The 18,204-nt window shown below is 42.4% G+C and overlaps 2 protein-coding genes across 7 annotated transcripts; both read right to left on the bottom strand.

Annotated features, from left to right (window-relative positions):
- Positions 1–2,047: 2,047 nt before the first annotated feature.
- On the bottom strand, positions 2,048–10,651 carry fubp1 (far upstream element (FUSE) binding protein 1). 4 transcript variants are annotated; one of them, XM_083540865.1, is made up of 20 exons: positions 10,478–10,651; positions 9,691–9,784; positions 9,302–9,334; positions 9,142–9,178; positions 9,000–9,046; positions 8,829–8,900; positions 8,673–8,730; positions 8,423–8,582; positions 8,246–8,344; positions 8,070–8,168; positions 7,881–7,983; positions 7,538–7,774; positions 7,287–7,447; positions 7,060–7,208; positions 6,891–6,967; positions 6,684–6,812; positions 6,435–6,509; positions 6,039–6,101; positions 5,256–5,410; positions 2,048–4,968 (listed from the first exon to the last, which is right to left on the bottom strand). In XM_083540865.1, the coding sequence occupies exons 1-20, from the start codon at positions 10,568–10,570 to the stop codon at positions 4,960–4,962; spliced, it is 1,950 nt and encodes a 649-aa protein (XP_083396991.1). In that variant the 5' UTR covers positions 10,571–10,651; the 3' UTR covers positions 2,048–4,959. The 4 variants fall into 4 exon arrangements, with proteins under 4 accessions (XP_083396991.1, XP_083396993.1, XP_083396990.1 ...); XM_083540867.1 differs by lacking the exon at positions 6,435–6,509 and having other exon boundaries at positions 10,478–10,650; XM_083540864.1 differs by lacking the exon at positions 2,048–4,968 and having other exon boundaries at positions 5,100–5,410.
- A 613-nt stretch (positions 10,652–11,264) lies between these two features.
- Positions 11,265–17,756, bottom strand: miga1 (mitoguardin 1). 3 transcript variants are annotated; one of them, XM_083540870.1, is made up of 16 exons: positions 17,619–17,756; positions 16,578–16,722; positions 16,315–16,468; positions 16,076–16,200; positions 15,537–15,651; positions 15,271–15,407; positions 15,056–15,173; positions 14,882–14,982; positions 14,694–14,806; positions 13,927–13,999; positions 13,741–13,827; positions 13,551–13,649; positions 13,344–13,478; positions 13,219–13,272; positions 12,745–12,861; positions 11,265–12,657 (listed from the first exon to the last, which is right to left on the bottom strand). In XM_083540870.1, exons 3-16 carry the CDS (start codon positions 16,466–16,468, stop codon positions 12,445–12,447), a joined length of 1,641 nt encoding a protein of 546 aa, XP_083396996.1. In that variant the 5' UTR covers positions 16,578–16,722; positions 17,619–17,756; the 3' UTR covers positions 11,265–12,444. The 3 variants fall into 3 exon arrangements, with proteins under 3 accessions (XP_083396996.1, XP_083396994.1, XP_083396995.1); XM_083540868.1 differs by lacking the exon at positions 17,619–17,756 and adding an exon at positions 17,330–17,486; XM_083540869.1 differs by lacking the exon at positions 17,619–17,756 and adding an exon at positions 16,815–16,968.
- Between the last annotated feature and the right edge of the window lie 448 nt (positions 17,757–18,204).

Below are 18,204 nucleotides of genomic sequence, written 5' to 3'. Positions count from 1 at the left end.
AAAAATATGATCACAGGATTATAAAAATGTCCACAGTATGCAGTCTTCATTTTTCCAGGAGTACTGGGGGGTGAACACTGTTAGCCATAGCAGTTCTTGTGCTTATTAACTACTTTGCCACACTCTTTGGATGGCACAGATATGAAACCAGTCGTGTGAGTAAACTATAAAACACGTTCATCGGTCAACCACCTTCTCATACCAATAAAGGCTTGGCCTCCATGATTGCAAGGCAAAAAGTGGTTTTTGTACCTTTGAAGCCCAAGGAACATATCTGCTTTCTCAATGCATGTGGTACGGGACAAATTGTGTACGTCTCTGATGGTAAGGATGTTGCATTATTAAACTTTTCTGGTAAACAAGTGCAACAAATTAGCAAGAATGAGTAACTTCGGGCCCCTCATGCCTACACTTCCTGTAACTGCGCCCTCTCAAATGAACTCGCGTCCGTCAAAGTCCAAGCGCTATTGACTGAGATCCTGTTTGTTGAGGTGATCAGGAAGATCATCATATCCTACCTTGTGCATACATGGTTGATGATTAATCTCCGGGATGAGAATACCGCAAAAGAATCACCACCTTGACAAACTATTCCAAGGTTATGACAATGTCAAATTTAAATCCACTGGCTAGAACAGGCCTCTTCTACAGTTGCAGTTCTATGGAAAGGGAATCATCAAGAATACAAATGGACCTTCGTGTAAATGGTTGAAAAGTACAATAACTCGTCTTTGTTTCCTTTATTCGTAACGTTCTCACACACTCCTAGCATACTTACGCGTATCCTTCGCGGTCGCTCAACGCTCCAGGCACATCACAGGTTTTCATTTACACGTTTACGAACGCCGACTTCTTCCACCTGGGCACCTATTCGGCCTGGCTTGTGTTGCATTTCTATGACACCTTATATGCCAGAGAACACTAGATCAACCAATAACCTCTGCAGAAAGGTTGCCAGGTGCTGGCAAAACATGACCCCACACCCTCAGTGTGTCCCTTTTAATAATTTACGACTAGTTGTTGGGAATGGAATAACTTATAAATAAGAAGCTACAAGGCTGACTGGAAATTTTTAATAATGCAGTAATCGTTGAAATGTGTTCAATTGTATCAGTGAAAATAAAAGTTGGTTCGTCAGAGTGGTGCGAAGTCAGGAATTGAGACACGGGCGAAAGTTCCGATCATAACAATTTTATTGAACGACATGTCGACATCGCCAAACAGTGAAAAACCGACAATTCTCTGCAAAACGAAATTACAAATCTAAACACAACAAAGCCCTAAATACTTTTTAAACAAAAGAAGAAGAAAAGAAAAAAGAAAGAAAAAAAAAAAAAGGAAAAAAAAAAAGATAAACATTCCAAAATGTTGACATTTATATGACACGAAACCGGTATGTGTTTACCTCCCGGGCCACGCTCCCCCATTTCTCAGATAGCCTTCGATTATGTCTTCTTTTTTTCTACACCCGCAACGAATTCTGTTATGGACAGTTTGCTCAGAAGGACAGCAATACTGCATGCATACCACAACATATGCAGCAACGCATCATAACACACTCCAATAAACTGCCTGACATCAAGCTATGCTAATTAATCATAATAATAATCATAATAATCATAATCACAATAATAATCATAATAAACATTCCTTGTGATCTATCTAAATGTGCACTTTTTTCAAATCCCTAGCCACAATTCAGCAAAGAAAAAAAAAAAAACAATTGTGCATGAAAGTAATCATGGAACAGTTCAAAAACCATATCAACAACTTCAGAAATATGCCAGCATCCATATTAAGCATCAACATTTGCCCTAAACGTGACATTTATCAATTAAAAAAAAAATTCCTCATAGTATTTTTTTTTTTTTTTTTTACCTTATACCTGGAGCCCTTGAACGGTCTATGTTCAGCAGAAGGGACACAGTCAAAGGACTCCTCCATAGGGACAACCCTAGCTGAAGGACCTGATTTCTACGAACTACGCCTTGCAGCGTCTTCACCACTGTGAGCGAGAATGAAGGCAGCAATTTTGTATTAGTGCCACATCAGCACAGGGTTTCAAACCATGTCAGCATACATAACACGAGGACACTTCAGAAAAGGGAGAAAAATCAATTTGCCATGACATCATAATTTTCGCTGTTTGTTTTTCTTCTCAATATCCAACTGCATGCAGCATTGGTAAAGACAATACAATCTACAGTGCCATCGATCTGCTCGAAAAACAATGACTAGCATGGATATGCATTGATATATAAATATATATATAGGCATTTCAAATCATGTACAGAAATCCTACATGTATTCTGCATATTTTATATATATTTATGCTACTTAGGAAGGGGACAAAAAGGTATATTGCCAATACAAAGCAATTAAGCAGAAAACATCGAGCCTTTTTTTTTTACATTCGGAAAAATTTAATTCCTCGGCGAAAATCTTTCGGATTCACATCAAGATTGAATCACAGGTCAAAAAAACTTTTCTTTTGGTGTCTTAAGTCAATCTTACCTGTGTTATCGCAGCAGAACCTAAAGTGTGGGGGACGACGCTGAGCATCGAGCCGCCAATCAACATTGGGTTATTAGATATATGTATTGCGAGAGAAGAGAATGAACGCGAACAACCTGCCTGAACGTTAAGTAGTTTGGTCAAACAGAATGCAAAGAAATACAACAAGGTTGCACAACGATAATACAGTGAGTGGCACTTTCAAAAGGGATGTTCAGGGATGGACAAATCGAATATTTCTGGTTATAGATTCTTTTTTTTTATTTTAGGTTAGACAGCTAGAGGAAGAAAAATCAACTCATCCTTTACTGAAGGAGATACACTGTACAGCCAAAAGTATTGGAACACCCAACTTTTATCCAGCCATATGGTTCACATTACAAGGCCAAGCTCATTAAGGTGTGATTTAAATGGAGAGTTTGGAGTGAAGATCTCCGGCTCCAGAGCTCTGACTTCAACCCTCTTTAAGGTAAATTGAAAAACTGGATGCACTCTAGGCCTCCTCGTATCACCTACATCAGTACCTTTACTAACACCCTTGTGGCTGGAATCTCAAATATCCACAATAGAACATCTTCCCAGAAGAGATTACAGCAAATCTAAAGTAATTGTGGGAAGGGTTGTTTAAAAACCATTCGGTTAGGTGTCCACAAACTTTTAGCCGTGTTAGATAAGGCAAACTGTTTGGTTCTAGGCATGCTATTAGGAAGGCGCGATCCTGTTAGCGGAGTTAAAAACGTGACTCGGATGCGGATGCGTCATGCTCGGAGCGGTTCTAAAAAGATTACTGCCGAGCGCTTGCTTGTTTTATTTGGTTTTCTTGGGCCGCAAGCAAAATTACTTTAAAGCCCATTCAACGAGGTTTCTGGTCTGTCTTCCGCCGCGGGCTAGATCTGCAAACATTTATGATTTGTTCACCCCTGAGCTCAAGCGCAAACACATTTTATATGCCCCTGACTGCAAGGTCAGTTCATTTTCAGAATACCCCCCCCACAAAAAAAACAAAGACGGGATATCACAAGGATTAATACAGTTGAAATCTCTTGACAAAAACTTAACAGCGTAGGGTAAAGTCACAGGCTTCAAGAAAGATCGAGAAACAACATTCGAATTGCAGCCCAGACATACTTACCCCCTCCCCCCCACCAAACCAAAAACAGTCAAATTCACAAGTCAAATTTATGCACTATACTTAATCAAAGGCAATGCTTTGAAACAGGGGCTGGCGTTAAGTTTTTTTGTTTTTTGTTTTGTGTACTTACGGAGGGCTCATTTTCACTGGCGTGCCAACAGCATAGCCTCCTCAGCCCTAAAAACACACACCCACAAGTCTACGCCAAACAGGGTGGGGTATAAAATATAGATATATGGCCACAGTTCGTTTTCTTTTAAAGACATTTGCCAGAAAAATATGCATTTACGACAACAGGAGCAAGGGGCACATCTGTATAATACATCATATAACAATAATAATACAAAACACCTCACCTGGCCTGGGAGGGAGAAAACAAAACAGCATACTGACAAAAATAATAAAATCATAGCTTGCATTCATATCACATTGCTTTATGACAGGTTTGCTTACCGCTGTCCTAAACTGGCCTGTGAGGGGGAAAGTTGCTCACATTATATATATATATATATATTTGACAAGACATGGCTCGGGCGCCTCGTGCCGACTTTTCTCAGATACACCTGTCTACACCTAGTGCCAATAAACCAGACTAGATCCTGCCACATCGTTGCTCACACAGCAGGAACTGCTAATAACAAGTTGGAGAGAAACATCATCTTATACAGAAAGACGTGTCCCGGTTCACCCACCCGTGCCCTTTACAAAACAAACAAACCAAAAAGAAGAGAGAAAAAAATAAATAAAATACAAAAAATAAAAAAAAGTATATACACAAACCTTTCCCACTTTTTTTTTTTTTTTTATAACCGGCCCACTTACCAACACAGGAGGTTTCATTATGTTTTATTGCAAAACACAACAGGCATTTTTAAAACTGAGCATTTACATGAGGAAGAGAGAGAGAGAGAGAGAGAGAGAGAGAGAGAGAGAGAGAGAGAGAGAGAGAGAGAGAGAGAGAGAGAGAGAGAGAGAGAGAGAGAGAACACCAAGAGTACTTTTGTATAGACATGAGTTCTGAACTACATAATCAAAAACATACAGGATCTGGAATGACCAAATATAACCGCACTAAAAACAGTTCAATTTATACAAGAGAGGAAAAAAATGACAAAGAAAATTACCAAAAAATATATATATATATATATATATGGAGCGATCATCCGGAGCCTTTGTGTGTGTGTGTTTTTTTTTTTGCAATCTATTTAAACGCAAACCAAGGAAATTACGATCTTCATCAAGGCGTCTGCATCCAAACATTTAACAAAGGATTTTTTTCTACAAGGTGGCATTTACTTTATGTCCGCTTCACATTACTGGCCCTGCGCAGAAGAAATACATAAGAAATACACAACATGTTAAGAGCAGAAACAGTGACTCACTACCCCGCCCCAACCCTTAACCTAATTACAGAGATAAAGACGCCTGTGGAGGGGGAAAAAAAAGAAGAGCAGCTTGGTTAGTGTCTCGTGTGTTGCTGGCTTGCCTGGATGCCTGATGAAGCTGTGGAGGAAAAAGGTTATAAAGAGACAGGGGGAGAGGGGAAACACACACACACAGAGCACAGATCACGATAACGAGGGGGGTATGAATGCTGTTAGGAGTGTACCTGCTGAGCCGGTGGTGCTGCTCCCATGGGCTGAGAGGTGCCCTGGCCGTAGTAGGCCGCTTGCTGGCGGTAATACTCAGCCCACGCCGCGCTGTAGTCCGGCTGGCCACCGGGCTGAGAGGAGCTAGCTCCGGCCGCCTGAGGGGCTGCCTGACCTGTAACGATTGTTGAAGGTGGCATGTGAGACCAACTTTAGTTTGTATATGTATCAAGATCTGATTTTAATGCTAAAAGTAAATAGGAGATAATTGGACGTATAGATAAATATTGAAATATAATATGCACGTATGTGTATATATATACACACACACCTTTAATATACTTTGCAACAATTGTGTGATTTATACAGAAAACGCATGAGATAGGTTTGTCGTTATATGCGATTTAAAGTATGCTTTATGACTGCACACGAAAGTTCAAAATAAAATAAAGTAGGTCCGAGTTCTTTGCAAATTACACTAAACCAAAAACATCTTGAAACAACTCGTGCGTTTGACCAAGAATCAAATAAATCAAAACGCAGGATTGCTGGATCACTAACAATTAATATACAAATAGTTTTTGCATGAGTGGAACCTGAAAGAACGAATAAAGAGGTTTAATCTTTGATTTGTAAGAAGGGGAACGACCCCAGCCACACTGCCTCCGAGTGGTGGGGCAGAAACCCTCTAAACTTGCTCTTGGGCAGCCGAATTTACGGCAGCTCTACTGTAGAAAGCCGTAACGTACAACGCGGCCGCCCGGTGAGGTACTGAATGAAAAGTGAACACCCTCCATTCTTACCTTGTTTCTTATAGTACTCCTCCCACGCTTTGGTGTAATCCTGTGGCTGCTGGCCTTGTTGACCTGAACGGCGAAAAAAGACTTACTGTGTATTGAAGAAATTCATTATTCCTATTAAATATTTTTCAACCTCGCTAATCCTGTAGAGTTCGTTTGTGCACCTCAAGTTTACATTTTCTCTGGACAATAAAACACCATACTCGTGAAAGTTCTCTGAACAAATCTGTCTTAAAAAAAAAAAAAAAAAAAAAGGGTTCTGACTTTGCTCAAGAAAATACTCTGCTGTTCTCGTCCCTGTTGCTGTTTAACTCGAGATTTTAAAATAAAGTGGAGGGGGGAGGGGGAGGGGGAAAAAAAAAAAAAAAAAAAAAAAAAAGATCTAAAACTACAATTTACCCATTTTCTTGTAATATTCTTCCCAGGCCTTGGTGTAATCTGCCTGTCCGCTCTGACCTGGAGCCTGCGGGTCACCTGTTAAAAACGGTGCAGACTAATTGAGAACCGTCATGCAGAAAAAAGCCTGCGCTCGACCCAAAACAAACTCGGGAAATTAACTGCACATACAACTATGCTGCAGACGTCGTACGTCTTTGGATTTTGTGGTCTGACCTACGTAATGCAGATGTGCGTGAAAGTAAGGCTCACCTTGCCCGTTGGCTGGAGTGGTGCCCGGGGCAGCGGCGGACGTTGGAGTCATGGGAGTCTGTGGCTGCTGCTGGTACTGGGCGTAATAGGCGGCCCACGCTGCTGCGTTAGCATCCGCTGCTGCTTTATCTGTGCACCGTGAACAGCGGGTCAGACACAATAGTACAGCTCGTTCTCAGGGTTTACGAAAAGAGAAAGCAGACTTACTGGGATCGGGCTGGCCCTGCTGCCAGTGAGGGTAACCGTTACCCCAACCTTGGGGTTGGTACGGCCCTGGAGGACCACTGCAACACACAGTACACAGACACCATTAATTTCAATATTAATTGGGCGTGGATAATCTTAAAGCCATTCACACAAAAGTTGAGGCTCTTACTGAGGTCCAGGAGGTCCCTGGTTGTAAGGCCCAGGATTGTACGGTCCCATAGGTGCAGGAGGACCGGGTGGGCCTGGGGGACCGTGGGGTGCTGGGCCACCATGTGGCCCTGGTGGTCCGTGAGGTCCACCCATAGGGCTTACGGGACCCTGAGGACATGCAAAAATCGATGTCACACACAAAAAAACAAAACAAAAAAAAAAAAAAAGCATCTTTGGATCACTCACCCCGATCTTCTCTTCGACGAGCTGCCTGGCGTAGTCAATCTGCTGCGGCGTCCCACGCACCGTGAACATCTTTATGTTGGGGTCGGCATTAGGAGGAGGATTCCTCTGCAACTCTATTCTCGCTCCGGACTGCTGGCTTATGCTCTTAATCGTCTCGCCTCCTGCAGACGGACAGGAAATTGCATTACAATTTTTTTTAAAAAAGAATTAAACGCAAGCAATGCGGAATAAGAATTAAAAGGAAGACTGACCTTTGCCGATAATAAGGCCGGTCTTAACGGTGGGAACGGTGAAGGAGAACTCTTGCAGGCCCCCTGGTGGCCCCATGTTCCAGTTACCATGTCCACGACCTCTGCCCCTGCCCCCGGGGCCTGGTGGACCTCCGGTTTGAACGCTGCGCAAAAGGTCTGTAATGATGCTGGCCGCATGCTGCGCCCGATCAGGGGGGCCCATGATCTGAGCAATCCTGTCTGGAGTGGTGCCATCATCTGGGGGGTTGAGGATGGAAGATCACAAAAATGAATCAAATGTAGAGACTTGTATACATTAAACTTATTAGCAACCATAAAAGTAGCGGAAATAACAAAAGCAAACCTGGTTTGAACTGAATCTTGACGCCCGTGTCGTTCTGGATCTTCTTGATCATTTCTCCGTTCCTGCCGATAACGATCCCCACTGCAAAGCGAGGTACGGGAACCTTTAAGAACAACAGACGTTTAAAACCCTGTTACACCGTCACAATCTCGAGTACAGAAATATCAGCTCTCCATCATCGCGACTTACATCCAAACCTTCTCCGCCACCCATCCGTGATCCGTATTCGCCCCTTTGCTCTCGGAAACCCTGGTCTCTGATCAGGTCCATCACCATGTCTTTAGCTTGCTGAAAGGAAAACGTTTAACATTTTTATACCGAGACGACGACATCCTCGTCTCTAAAACTGCAAGTAGTAAACTTACCTGAACTTTAAAAGGATCTCCAGAAATCCTGAGTGGTTTGTCTGCCCCGGTGTTTTGAGGTCCATCCTGGATCATGACCATCTTAACTCCGACACGTTCCTGCATTTCAGAACCCGATATTAATCATCAGGTTAAATAAAACCAGGACTACCGTTAACACTTGAGTAATTTACTCACTTGTAACTGTTTGATCGTCTCGCCTCCTTTCCCGATGACCAAACCCGCTTTGGACGCAGGGATCATGATCTCCTGGACCGACATGCCGGGTCCGTCACTGTGATGAAAAGGAGTCGGTCTGCCCTTTTCTACAATCTCCGACAGTAACCTCTTTGCAGTCCTGTTACACACACACACAAATCTCCATGTTAAAGACATGATGTGGGAAACTTAAGTGTTGCCTTGTGTCCCTCTACACACACACACTCACATGATGGAATCCGGAGAGCCTGTTAACGTCACGGAGCGCTCAGGCATGCCACCGCTGTCTGTAAAGCGAAAGAGTAAAAAGCAGTGTTTTTGTACCAAAAAAACCCCAAAAATAAATCGATACAAGGAAGGAAAAATCACGTCGATGATTGTTCACCTGGCGCAATCTGTATCTTACATCCCGATTCTTGTTGTATCCTTGAAATCTGCTCTCCGCCTCTTCCGATTACTTAAAAGTAAGGGAAAAAAAGGACAGAAAGAAAGATTAATCCACGGCAAAACAAACATTCTCACACAACCTGAAACTCCTGGAGCAAAATTCACTTACTGAAGCCAACCATCCCGTCCGGAACCTTGTACTCTTCCGACGTAGGCCTGAAGAAACCGAACGATCACTCGGGGTTAGAACGACAAAATCTTGGAACGCAATAAATATACATTTCTTTCTTTTAACGTGTAAAAAGGTATACCTCGGAAGACCGGGCATTCCACCCATTCCAGCAAAAGCTTTGGGAGGGAAGAAAAAAAAAAAGTGTTACACGATTTCTAATATTCGAAGTAAAACTACAGCCGTGATGATCGATATTATTTTGTAATAGTTACGACGGGGGGAAAAAAACAAACGCTTACGGTCACTTGCGACTTTCTTTGTTTCTGGCTGATCTGGAAAGTTAAAAACAAAAGACGGAGCGATTGTGAAGACCAGATCTTACAAACGAGTAATATATATGCTATATATATATATATTTTTTTTTAACCTACAAAATTATGGCCAGAAAACGTCCTTGCAATAATAATAATAATAATAATAAAAGAAGTGAAACTTAAATATTTTGATTGCAAATGTCCAATCAGCGACTTGACAAGAGACCAAGAGTAGATCAACAATTTGAAAAATAAATAAAGATATAAATTAATAAAGATCTGATCATGGGTACTCACTAATTCTGGTTCAGGACAGTTCCGGAACTTTTTTTTTTTTAAGTTCCTTGAAAAAGAAAAAAGAAAGAAAAACTTACCCCCGTCCTCTAAAGGCCTTTTCTGCCCTCCGTATGCAAACTCGTTGGAAACAGGAGGTGGATTGACTCCATCACCGCCGATTTTGGCTGCTATCTGAAAAAAAAAAAGCAAATAACAAAAATACATAAATGAACAAACAAAAAAAACAAAAAAAAAACAAAAAAAAAAAACATTTGGCTAGTCAAGGCGCGAGCGCTAGCAAGGCCTCAGAGTGAGGAAGTCGTTATATAAATTAGCTCCTAGCTAACAATTTTTTTTTTTTTTAAATAAGCATTTTATAGTTTTATTTATTAGCCGTATTTTGAAAATGAAAAAGACAAAATATATACATCTATATTTGAAGCTGGTTGGTGACAAAGATGGTGGTATAGCAAACTAGCTAGCATAGCTCGGAGTTCGGATTAACCAGAAATAATGGTTATTAGATGAAAAACCATATTACGTCACAAACAAAAAAATTAAACGAAAAAAAAAAAAAAAGAATTGGACCAAATTCCGCATTTTGTCTTTACGGAAAAACCCAGGCCTTTTGTTTGCAGGCCGCTAAACTGTTAGCAGGCCCCAATAAAACGCCGTCCCAAATCCATCCGCACTAACTTCGGAGTGCGCTACACGATGCGCGTGAAAGCTGGACGCCACGCGCACTACGAAGGGCATTCGAGGGTAGAGCGGAGCGCCGTTTAAAACGCGGGAATTCAGCGCCAAAGCCGCGGCGTATTTTTTTTTTTTCTTTTTATTTCGGTTCGGAAGCCGGGACTGGAACCGGTACCAAGAGGACTCACTCACCTGTCTGGCGCGCTGCAGCGCGTCTTTGAAAGCGTCGTTCATGCCGCCGCCGGCGTTCGAGGACGGAGGCGCCACGCTCGTGTAATCGGCCATGTCCGAGGGAAGAAGTGTGTGAGTGTGATAGAGAGAAGATGGCCGCGCAGCTCAGACGATGAGGTGAACAATTCGAATTGCGGCCTACAGGGGGAGCGCGAGAGAAAATCACGACTTCCGGTTTTGGGGGAGGGGCGGGGCATGCTAAGGGATTAATGGTTAGCATTTTAATCACCTCAGGCACAATTCTGAGGAAAAAAATAAACATTTTATTCCTCTAATACCTTGTTAAAAACATAGTTAAACAACGAATCACACTTTTTTTTTATCAGTTTATTGTTGCTTTTCATGTCGCAGATATACTTTGCTTTCCTGGCAAATTACTGCGGCGAAAGTACAACACGTCCCATACTCGCTCGGATTGCTCACGTAAATCTGAAAGTTTAGCTGCTTCGTATACGATCCACAAAGCTCAAAAAATTTCAGATAACTGTTACTCAAAGTCCTCGTTTCTGAAGAGACTCCCCATGCTGACACTGGAGACTCCTTCCACACGTCTTGAAAAAACATTTCCTCACATAAAGCTTCACCGTATCAGAACTTCTGTACGATCGTAATCGTCATCATGGTCCGGGTCTCAAACTTTCATAGTAGAACCCTTTCAGAAGAACTCTGACACTGGAGACTCCTTCCACACGATTTAAATAAGCCTTTCCTTACGTTAAGAGTCACCATATCCAATAATTATACGATAAACGTTTTATCTAGCCTTTTATTGTTAACCTTGTAAGATGATTTTATTGTTAACCTTGTGAGATAACGTCATCCGTTATCATGTACAAGCGGAAGTATTTGATCGGAGTAAGATTTTACACAAAAAACCCACAAAAAATGAAATTTCGCTTCATAAGTAGCCAGTCGTTCTCAAAACCCGAAACACATTCGATTGGACTTTTTATTAGCTGATGAATTTGAGACTGTAGCAGCACAACTTTTGGATGTTTTTCAAATAAAAAATAATTTAATATTTAGACAAAATACATCCATGTTCTTTAGAAGTAACGATTTAGCATTTGACAACCGGGCAGGCAGTTTAGCTCACATCCTGGCATTAACGAATAGGGTGGAGCTCTGGTTAAATATCAATTAATCACGAATTTGAGTTTTTTTTCACAGAAAAAATAAAATAAATAGCACATCAACTGTTAGTAGTTAGCTAGTGTGAACTAGCCTGCTACAGACAGCTAGCATTAACTAGCTAAATTTGGGTGTGAACCATTATTTATTTATAATTTTTTTTGATGAGTAGCACCTCAAAATTAATAAATGAAAAAGAAGCTTGTATTTATACCATACGATCAAGTTAGCAAGAGGCTGATTTAACTTGAGCTCCACTCCTTTTGACATGACGACAGCCACACGAGGGCAAATCATGCTAAAAGAAATGATCTGTTATTAAGATCTACAATAAAAAAAAAAAACACACATCCAGTCAAGGTGTACGTAGGAAATACGATACAGGTGCTAACAATAAGGCATATTATCCTCACACCGAAATGAGCAATATGTAATATTTAAAATAATTATTTCTCCAATTTTATACAGTATACATTCTTGGTGAAAAACAACAAAAGGACTTAGAAGTCCAAATTTTCTGGTTCGGTCCTCAGAGAGTCGTTTTTGTTTTGTTTTTCCTTTTCAAATGACATTCATTGCACTTCCCAGCAAATCTCACCATGGCACTCATTTTACAGAATAAAAATAAATAATCCTAATAAATACCAAGCGCGATCACTCCAAACCGAGCAGCACGCGATAGTTTACGTTACATGCTAGGCTTTGACCTTCATCCAAATCGAAAGGTCAAAACCAATCCACTGATTCGGAGAACATGTTGCGAGTCCTCTTCAAGGTTGAATGAAATCAGGAGTCGCTCACTGCTCCCGGGTCTCGGGCAGGGCGCCTGACGCCAGTCCGGACGTGGTGCCCACGCACCCGTTAGCTTGGAGGGTTGAGTCGGAGTAATTTACAATCAGCTCGGCTCGATAGTGCAGCAGGTGCTGTACCTCTTCAGCCAGAGTGTCCACGCTGGAGTAACGCACCTTCTCCAGATCGAAGATGTCCTTCAGGAAGAGCAGCACCTGCTCCTGTAGGGAACAGAAGCAAATGTTAAAGCAGAAAACTGAAGCGTGAAATCTGTCAAACAGCTGGAACACCTTGGCTAAACTTTGCACCTTGAAGAAGTAGCAGAAGTCATGCAGGGAGCTTTTGGGTCCCAGGAAACCCCACGCTAATTCAGGGCTGATGTGCTGACACACCGAATAGAAGTGAACGATAAAGCCGTCCTGATCCTGAAAATAATAATAATAATAATACGTTACCATCAGCTAACGGTTTAATTATGGTATTGACAAATACAGTGGTATTGTATCTTATACAGGAAGCGCATGAAGTAAACAGGAATTCATTATGAATTTTAGGTGAGTGGTTAACTTTTATCCGGCTAGCTTAAGCACAGTTAACTCAATTTGGTAATGTTCTAACGATGCTAGGTATAAACCTAAGAGCCGAACTGATTATTGCAGTATTTAACCGGTTTAGAATCGGTTAGGTTTTGTTGCTATATTTAGCTACTAAGCTGGACAGCTAGCATGACTAGCATTAGGAACCAATTAGCACCAATCCCCAGAGTTATCAGAAGCGTGTACCTTAACGTGTTGTCGCTTCTGCTTGAGAACGGACCAGCAGCTTGATGCCACGGCCTGCAGCGAGAAAAAACGTTAACAAACCGAGCCATCAGACGGAATATACAAAGAAGAAATTTCTGACGTACCGTTTCTTTGAAGGCGTTGTTCAGCCAGCGGTTGTTCACGACATTCATGATGGATTGAGGCGGATTCTCCAGATCCTCAAAAGAATCCATTAGGATAAAGTCGAGGACGATGTCGTAGAAGTTCAGATGCTTAACCTAATTTAAGAAATTGCGTTAAAATGAAACTTCACCAAATGAAAAGTCCGGAATTAATCTTTCGTGTCTTACCCCTCTCGCAGAGAGCTCAACCTCTGTGTTCTCCCAGTGATCCGTCTGCTCCAGAAAGATAATCATCTCCTCATAAACTTCCTCGAACCTTTTCGGGTTCTGCCAAACCCCACCCACAAAAAAAAATAAAAATAAAACAGATCTTAAGCAACTAAACTACTGAACATCCTCCAGAGAAACACACACTCACCTTCCGGGCTCGGACAATTATTGAGGACAGGATCTTTTTCCCTGTGTCTGCCAGAAACTTCCGAGTCGATGTGTCTTGAAGGATGACCTAAACATGGCAGAGATTCATTACACAGGGTCTCCCCAAAGCTCCATCCAGTGGATAGATTAAGTGGATTGGAGGGGAAAAAACACAACGTTGTCTTACCTGACAAGCCTGACGGATGCAGTGCAGCTTGGCGAGGAAGTCTGTGTCTCCGAGGCATTCGAGCATCTCAGTTCTTAATTAGATCAAAAAAAGAAAAAAAGAATGTCAATAGTTAGATATTTTTGGTATTTTTGTTTTTAAACATGGTTTAATAACAGATTACATTTGTGGAAAACACAAAGCAATTCTGTAGAACCAAAGCAAATGCATTTTATTTGAATGTAAGAATAGTAGGTGCGAAAGTGATTTGTGCGAATGCGAGAGCGGTTTGTGCGAACGCGGGCGTGAACGCGAGAGCGGTTTGTGCGAACGCGGGCGTGAACGCGAGAGCGGTTTGTGCGAACGCGGGCGTGAACGCGAGAGCGGTTTGTGCGAACGCGGGCGTGAACGCGAGAGCGGTTTGTGCGAACGCGGGAGTGAACGCGAGAGCGGTTTGTGCGAACGCGGGAGTGAACGCGAGAGCGGTTTGTGCGAACGCGGGAGTGAACGCGAGAGCGGTTTGTGCGAACGCGGGAGTGAATGCGGGGTTTGTGCGAATGCGGTTTGTGCGAATGCGGGAGGAAATGCGGGGTTTGTGCGAATGCGGTTTGTGCGAATGCGGGAGTGAATGCGAGAGCGGTTTGTGCGAATGCGGGAGTGAATGCGAGAGCGGTTTGTGCGATTGTGAGAGTTTTTTGTATCAATTTTTTTTATTTATACAAAATGATAAATGAACATCAACGCGTTATCTCAACTGCTTCTCATGCGTTCTGGACTCTTGGTCTCACCGGAGAACTCTGCAGGATATTTTCCCGTCCTCAGCCATCTGCAGAGCCTCCTCGTAGAATGGAAGAGAGCGACAGAGAGAGGTGAGGGCCAGAGCGCTCTTCTGCTCAGAAAGCTGAGGACGACAAAGATCAGAGTCAGTTTTAAGACTTACATCATTATAGAAAAAAGGGGTTCTGACAGAGTTCACCTCTGCGGCGGAGACGAAGGAGTCGTTGGAGCCAATGCTCACGGTGTCTCTCCAACACGAGTTGTCGAGATCTTCCCTTGTGGAAACTTCGGCGTGTTTATCTACCAGGCAGAGGAGCAAATCACGGGTCAAGCTTGTTACATTCTCACAGAATCCCACCAGGTTTTGACTCACCACTATGGTGTGAGGACGGATCGACGAATCCCAGCACTCCTTCAAACTCCTCCTGGAGTCGGTACGCCCTTTGCAGGAGAGACTCCAGCTTGCGAATGAACTCCCCACCAAAGATGTCCTGTGCAAAAAAATTAAATAAATAAATCATTTCAAAGACGTTTGCTTGCTTGGCCACTGGAACCAGATGAACCACGTGTATAGCGGTTTTCACATGCCTCTGTGGTCTCCTCAGCGATGGCATCTCCGGCTCCCAGTTTCACGGAAGAGCACTCGCCCTCGTCGTCGGCCAGCCGGCTGCGGAAGTTTAGTGCCTGTTCCCAGCGTCGTAGCGCCTCCTCGAACAACTCCATACCTGAGTAATGGTGGAGATTTAGATCTTGTCAGACGGATCTACACGTGTTAAACTGAGGTACATAAGCAGAGGAGTTACAGTATGAAATGTTTGCGGTGTAAGTGGAATGAAACACTCCAGGTGTTTTACCCATCAGGTAGAGGTTTTCTGGAGTCGTGGTGGCGTTGCGTACATCGCCGTCGTCCGTTTCGTCCCAGAGGGTCAATGCCCCAGTGCCCTCGCTGCACGAGTTCATGCTCTTCACCTGAGAGAAGGCGATACGACCTGGTGTGAGATCTTTACCTGGACAAAGCTAAACCCTGCCCTCTGTTAAAAACTCTCAGGCGCTCTGATAAACGCGAGAGGAATCTGTGCAAATTCGAGAACGTGTGGGTTTGCGAGAGTGTTTTGTAAGAACGTGAGTGTATTGCGGGTACGGAAGTTTATTTTGTGCTAATTCGAGAAAGCAACAGCGTTTTGTGGGAACGCGAGAGGGTGTTGTAGCAATAAAAGCTTATTTTGTGGGAACGCGAGAGTTTTGTAGAGCTTGTGGGTTATTCTTTTGTAAATTCAAGAGCGTTTCGATAGAAAACGAGGGCCTTTTATAGGAATGTGAGTGGATTTTGTGGGAACGTAATTAATGTAAACAATAGAGAGTTTTGGAAAAATAAATACGATGTGGTCTGTACCGATGTCAGACTCTGCAGAGAGCTGGAGAGTTTGCTGTTTAGGCCCCTGTTAGACGCAGCATGACGAGAAAAGCTGCTCTTCGAGTTCAGATACAGACTGAGGTTGGGACGAGTCAAAGCAGCATCTGAAAGAGGAGGAAAAGAAGGAAGAGGGGGTGTGTTAAAAAAACAAACAAAATAAAAAAAAAACACTGGACCTTACAGCCACTTATGAACGCATAAAGGCCAGCTTCTGCTACCTTTCAGTGGTGGAAGTGTGGAGGTCGAGTCAGCCTCCGGCATTACTTTCTTCTTCCCTTTCCGTCTCCTGAAGCGGCGGGCGAGGAGGAGGAAGGAGACGGCGCCGAAGGCAGCGACGGCCACGAGCTTCTTTGTGCCAGAGCTCACGCTCATCTGCTCAGAGAGAGTGAATTAGAAAGAGAGAGAGAGAGCGAGAGAGAACAGCAGGACGTGAGATAGGAAGGACTTGAAAAGGTAAAAGAGACACACGAGAGCTTATTACCTGTGAAAGTGTGTAGAAGACAGACAGAGGGAGATTCACGCAAAATGGTTGTCTTTAAGGTCAGCGAGGGGTCTCCGAACACGTTCTCCACCATGGTGCCATGTTCACACATTCATCCACTTTCCTCCACTCGGCCTCATCACAACTGCAGAAAAAAGCACATAAGATTCACCTTTAATTCTAAAAATGTATTCATTCCACCTCCATGGACAGCCACAATAATAAGCTGGTGGTCACCTGGTGGCCATACGCTGTCATTACATGTTAGCACAAAACAAGAAAAAAAACCTGCATGAACTGATGAAACCCTTTAACTGTTAATCCTGCTTTAATAAACAGTACGCGTCTCAAACGGCGCCATCTTGGATCTTTAGTGCTCTACTTATACTATAGAGAGTAGGATGCGCGCGCGCTGGGTAGGGCGCCTATGTAGGGAGTAAGTGCGGCATTGCGGACACAACCGCTGACGCATTTAATATCAAGAACCGGCGTTGCAATTATTATAGATTTTTATTGTAGGGTCGATTATTAATAATAATACAAATAATATGTATTATACTTGTTCGGTTTTTTTTTTAAATGCGATAACTTTCATTAATAGGTTACACTTTATAATAAATAAAACGGATTTGCAAAGAAGATACCAAAACCAATGCCGAAATGTTTTTCGTACGTACGAATGTTAGATTTATCATTTATCATATTAAATAAATCAGCAAATCAACCAAAACAAATCGTTTTCTTCTTCTTACATTTTAACGCTTTTGTCCCCTTTCAGTCATCTGTTCACTGGGGGAAAGACAGCTGGAGATGGCCGAATCCCAAATACGTGCTCACACCCTACACAAGTACCCTACTTAGTGTGTTAGTACTAATTAGACTGCGATATCACAGCGCTGACTAGTGCCCTAAGTGATTTGGGACGTCGCTGGTACGTATGTGGGCGGAAAATATTAAAATGGCGCCGTTTTTTTTTTTTTATTATAAAAAATATATATTAAAATAAATATAAATAAACCCACACAAATCTTTTTTCCCAACATTTAGCGCTTTATTTATTTTTCTGTCCCAATTGAGTTGATGTGCCGAAACTCCAAATACTTCTTCACGTCCTACACAAGTGCACTACAATCTCTATGAAATCACAGTGCACTACAATGTCGCGTAATTTGCAACGTCGCTAATTTGTACGTGGGCGGAGAAAATGGCGCCGGGTTTTTCCAAAATAAAAGTCGTATAGCTTCTAGAGCGCGTTAATTATAATCGCTAATTATAATAGATATAAAAAACAAACAAGACTAAAAGAACAAAGAACTCCAAAGTTTAATCCAAAGGAGCATTAAAAGCCTCCAAACCTCCATCCAGCGTTTAGTTTTTACATCAACATGTAATTTATGTTACATCATTTGTGTCCTAAAGATGTAAAACGTGTGTGTGTGTGTGTGTACATATAGTTCACCATACAGAAGAAATTAAACAACTTTTTAAAATTACATTCTTTATTCCAATTAAAATCAAAGAACAGATTCCTGATCATTCACTGAGTCTTTCTAATCAGAATCAGAATCAGGTTTATTGGACACACACAAGGGATTTGGTTCCATCTGCTGGTGACTCTTAAAATTAC

This window comes from Silurus aristotelis, assembly GCF_946808225.1.
Source record: "Silurus aristotelis genome assembly, chromosome: 5".
NCBI classification, from domain to species: Eukaryota; Metazoa; Chordata; class Actinopteri; order Siluriformes; family Siluridae; genus Silurus; species Silurus aristotelis.
This window is presented reverse-complemented; position numbering and strand designations above follow the sequence as displayed.